General features: G+C 44.7%; 1 protein-coding gene across 1 annotated transcript; it reads right to left on the minus strand.

Annotated features, from left to right (window-relative positions):
- Positions 1–4: 4 nt before the first annotated feature.
- LOC104500998 (meiosis-specific with OB domain-containing protein-like) lies at positions 5–4953 on the minus strand (the record flags this gene model as incomplete). The annotated part of the gene is made up of 7 exons (XM_010144732.1): positions 5–81; positions 167–219; positions 1935–2035; positions 2495–2690; positions 3020–3092; positions 3811–3942; positions 4896–4953. Coding segments are annotated over 7 exons (690 nt in total), but the record flags the coding sequence as incomplete, so codon positions are not given.
- Between the last annotated feature and the right edge of the window lie 447 nt (positions 4954–5400).

The following is a 5400-nucleotide window of genomic DNA, read 5'->3' on the forward strand; positions in this document are numbered from 1 at the left end:
TGATGGTTTTGGATATCACCGTTGCAGTCATACAGTTCCTAAACTTGTCAAAATTGATTCTGACGTCTGCTGCAAATATCACTGCGCACAAAACCCCACCCCGTTACTGCAGAATAAGCATCACGTGAAGAATGAGGGTGAAACCATAAAGAACAGACTGTTGTACCTGTTTCTCGTGGGACCCAACTCTGTGCAAGCTGGATGGACTCGTTATCCCAACTAAATTAAAAGAAGTTAAGTTATCAAACCATTTCTGAAACAGCACTCAAGCAGTTTAGGACTGAACTGTGAAATGACAGGGTTACGTTGGCCGAAGGAGACGCAGCTCCTTTGCTAGGTGCGCACACAAACGGAATGCCATCTGTATCCGCAGACGCCTAGACTGCGGGCAGCCAGGGGGCTTTATGGACGGTCTAGTCCAGCCCCTGTTTTATCCCACGCTGAGCAGGATAAAATAGAGGGCTATTGGATTGTTCGAAATTATTAAATGCAGAATGTACCTGGAAAAACAGCGTGTGCATGTCAGAGCTTTGGCAAAAGCCATTTCTAACTGAAGCAAATCATGGTTAAATAACTGCATACCAGTGAGCCTTTTGGTGGGAGCAAGGCGATGGCTCAGGTCCCCAGGCCAGGGGTTCAGATGGCTTTCCAACCCCAGCACCCTTGTGACGAGACTGGGGTGAGGGCAGGGTGTCCCTCCTAAATGATGAGCTGTGGGTGAGGCCCCTTGGGAAAACCTCATTCAGCTCCTCCCGAGTGTGGATGGCAAGAACATGCCAAAGCACCAATTTTTTTGCTTAATCCTTGAAAAAAAGATTGAAGATATCTGCTTTCCACCTAGCATTGCTCAGCCACTGCTTTACTGAAGGCTCTGAATTATCTTCACTGCAGTGCTGCTGCTGCTGCTGCTGCTGTTGCTGCTGGCGCTGGCTGTGCTGCTCCCACAGCTTCAGGGGAGTTTCCTCCAACCAGGATGTCATCTATATACTGATATAGTTTCACATCCTGAGGTCTGCTGCTGCTGCTCGAGGATTTCCTAACTCTCTGCCTAGGATTTCCTGACCCTCTACTTCTCACTCTTCCTGAGTGCTCGGGAAGGGTTCAGCTCAATATCGCTGCGTACCAGCACTGGAACGAGACTATCATTGGAGCTGCTGCTGCCAACCAGCAGTGGGGGCAGCTCCAGGGCTAGAAAACTTCGTGCCGTAGGTGTGTATTACTGTTTGTGTGCATCCCTTAGCTGTGTTACAACTACACGGAACGGTATCGCCGTTTCTGACTCGGGCGCAGAGCGCAGTGCTGTCTTGGTGTCTCTGTCTAGGGCACAAAGGTCATTTTGACCAAAGGTGCAAACAGACACCCACAGACCTTTGCACAGGGACAAACAACGAGTCTATCGAACAAACTGCTGGCAAAATGCAAAGTTGCTAAGTAAAAAGGCATAAATGGTATACGGGTAGTCATGCCTGTGAACGGGATATGCTTTGACAACGTGGGCAAAGAAGCATCCAAATATTTCTGTGCTATTCTGAACATCTCAAAACTATCTCAGCCTAATTCCATTCCACTTGTTTATTTGCCTGCCTGTAAAAATGAAGCTTCTTCCTCTTTCCCCTCCCTGTAGTTTGCAGAGAACATTTACTGCCTTTGCCCCTGGTTTTAAGTGCCCTTTCCTGAATTCGTTCAGATTCCCCCACTAAGAAATGTGCTGTTGGGAACTCAGCTTCACTGTGCCACGTGTGAGCGAGCGGTCTGTCAGCAAGTCCTGCACCCAGACAGCAGGTACAAGGGGACTTCGCGGAACACATAGTGCTGCCTCATCAAATTGCCACACAAATAGCATCACATTTAAATTAAAAACAGGTATTATGCTCCATTACTTTCCCTGCTCTTGTGTTAATTGGAGCATTTTAATGAATTAAAAGACATTTTACCATATTATTGGAAAAGACATCTCTGTTTCATCATACAGCTTTACTTCACACCTCTGACCTTTTCTCTTGTCTGCGGTCAGAAAATACTTTGGCTCCCCAACCTTTAAGAAGAAGGAGAAACAGTCACTTTGTCTCTGCTAAGGGTTTGGAAGAACAAAAGCGATAACCTAGGAAAATGAAAGAGTTTAAAAGGGCGGAAAAACCCCTGTACACCATTGAAAGAAAACTTATACGCCACTAGAAGTTTAGTAATAGGAATTTTACTTCAAGATAAAGGGACACATTTTATTTTGTACTAATTTGTGGTTTACTGATCTGCAGTTTTCCCACTGCTTGCACGGGCACGATTTCAGAAAGAGGCATTTCCATTCCCTTAACTTCCCCCCTTCCTGTCAATGACAATCTCGTACAATTGTTGTCACCCAGCTGAAGTGGGGGCCAACCTAAACAAGCAAACCCAGCGATTCCTGTCCGCTGTGAGTCCGCAGTCATGCTTAGGTGAATTAAGTTACCCGCGGTACCACAGAAGAGCACCGCTCTGCTGTAGCTCCATGACTTACTGACATTACAGCCGCCAGCACGTTAAGGATTCTGCCGTTGAGGCTTTGTCCATTAGCCACGATATCGCCCAGTGAATAATAATCCTGAGGGTCCTTGACGGGCAGATGCAACAGAGAAAGCAGCGCGGTGTCCATTTCGTAACAGGAAGATGTTTTGACCACTGAGTGGTTCTCACTGAGCAGTAATTTGTAGCAACTAGATAGTATGGACAGAACAAATCACATCAATCAGCACTGCACCCACCAGTCCAGCACCAGTGTGGACTGGTAATTCAATTCACGTGAGAAAATAAGCCTGATTTACTCCTTTATGGCCAAACTCCAAAGAGCATGTACCGAGAAACACAGTCTCTGTGGAGATTACCTGCCCACACGAGGCTGAAGGCAGAGGACAGTACCACTGTGGAAGACGACCAACCCCAAACACTTCCGGCAGTTTCATGCTGCTGTACCCGGCTGCCAACCAGCCCAACAGTTAACGTCGATCTTTCGGAAGAGAACTGCTGGTCTCTGCTTTAAACTTACCTGGGGGTTACGGGGCTGAATTTTTCTTCCCTTTCCATTTCCTTTGATTGAACTAATGGATTTTCAATTGTAACTAAGATAAAACATTGATAAGTAACGTTAGAAAACTGAGTATAGATACATCTAAAGAGAGGTGCCTTCTAAGAACAGCTGGTTTCCAGGTCGATAGGGAAAGGAAAAGGCACAGGCAATAACCACTGCCCACTGTTTTCATACTGAAACCCACATCTGTCCAGGCAGCTCACGTCACAGCCCTAGTCCCAGGGAGTCCTCAGGACAGTCAATGGAAACAAAACGCTGCTGAGCTCTTTTATGCTCTGCATAGTCACAGGTTTTACCCAAACCCACGGATCTAGCAGCAAAGTCTTTCAATTAACTTTGCAAGAGAAAAGCTCAGCCTGTAAATAAAGACAAGGGGTTCGCTGGGTTTTCTTGAGCAACCACACTCATATCTCTAACTGAACACAAACCCCAAGCTTGTTTTCCGTAATTTATAAGAACTGAATATAATGTAAGAATTAAGATCAATTATAGGTAAGTTCTGGTTGGTGCATTTGGTGGATTTGTATCTGGTCTTTTTGTTGACATATTTACTGGTTTTGAATTTAAATCCTTGAAGTCTTATTCCTTTCCCCGTTATATTTAACGTAACTGCACAGTTTGTTTCTAATTAGACACTTTTCTGAGTCCTCAGAGGAAAGATAACAAAACCACAAACACATAACACTGATTTACTGGGGAAAAAACCCAGTGTTCAAAGAGAAACACGTTAAGAAGAAACTCCAACTTACCACAGTCACCAACTCTGAAGCTTTCCGAAAGTGTTCTGATATATCCTTCTCTGCCCCAGGAGCTCACGTTGACGAAGTAACTCGGTGAGTCCCGAATAGTGAAGCTGAAAGTGAATCTTTCAGACCCTATGTCTGCAAACACAAACGGCACCGTTACAATTCCTCAGCACCGCTTGATTTCAGCCTGGAATATATGGATAGAAACGAGGCTTTCCAAGATTTTGCCCTGAGTTTCCTAGCCTCAAGTTGGCGAGTAGAACCAGGGGTCAGCAGACAGACCAGTAAACCCACCGTGCAGTGTTCCTGAAGGGGGATGGCTCCAACCCGTGCCGTGGTTTTACCGGTACCATCCCCCCCACAAATAATCACAAATCACCAATGAAAACCATGCAGTGATCCACACAGTGAGTGTAACCTGACTGTAGTTCCAAAGGCATAAACACAACCACTGCGTTTTCAGACAATGTAGAATCGTTTCTGGTGACGATGGGGACTTCCTTCTAAAAACCCACCACTGGGGCAGCTCAGCACGACACCAGCAGAATAGCTGAGCGTGTCACCCAGAGCTGGAATGGCTCCCTGGGACCAGAGATGCTTCCTAAGAGCATTTGTACCCTCCCTGACCCGTAGATATGTGATTTCAATTCCCAACTAATGCTGTATTAACAACATATTATTCCCATTTTTGCTTTAGGAGTGCACGACAAGATGAAGCTGGTGCTACTCAGACCAAAAATGACTCATCTGACTCTTCAAAACACCTCTGTAACATTCCTGGTTTAAGAGAGACTGAATGTGAAGGGACCAGACCAATTCCAGAGCGTTTATCTAAAGGTGGGTTCATATTGGTACCACCTCTTCAGACCTTCAAACACTCCCGTGACGGAGTTTTTCCAAACTCATTGATGAGGTTTAGCAAGACTCTTTCAACTTGGTTCCCAAACCCACAGATTTTTCTTGCACATTTTTATTCTATACATTTTACACTCAGGAGTCTGTTTATCATTTAAATATTGATGTCGGTCATACATGCCAAATTATACCATATAAGAAAATGAAGTAAAAACAGCGAAAAGGGACTGTACTTTTTCTGTCGGGAAAGCCTCTGACATCTGTTTTGCCAATAACCACACCGATTACATTCTAGAAAATAGAGAGATTAGAGAAAACAAGTATTAAACACAGATGTATACGATGAATTAGATTTCACAGACTTGCACTCTACTGACAATAACAAACATATTTCTGACTGGTAATCATTTTAATCAGTTTATCCCACAGTACCAAGTGAACTCAAACATAAACACACAATTTTACTTTAAAAAAAAAGGATGACTAATAAAAATATTAAAAGAAATCCATCTATTTCTGCTTGTAAAGACAGTGGGAGCACCAAAGTTCACCCAAAGTGTTCCCGAGGCTGGCTGCTCTACAGAATCTCTCCTCAGGTAGGCAGTGATCGTGGTGTGGTGTTTCACGCTCTCTGCACAGCTCTCAGATCTCCTTAAATGCACTGTGAAAAGTCAGGACGGGATTTATTTTACAGTTAATCTTCCAAGGGTTGCCCTGCTGACACACACACGGAGGCAG

Source organism: Buceros rhinoceros, unplaced genomic scaffold (genome assembly GCF_000710305.1).
Source record: "Buceros rhinoceros silvestris isolate BGI_N320 unplaced genomic scaffold, ASM71030v1 scaffold34281, whole genome shotgun sequence".
Lineage (NCBI taxonomy): Eukaryota > Metazoa > Chordata > Aves > Bucerotiformes > Bucerotidae > Buceros > Buceros rhinoceros.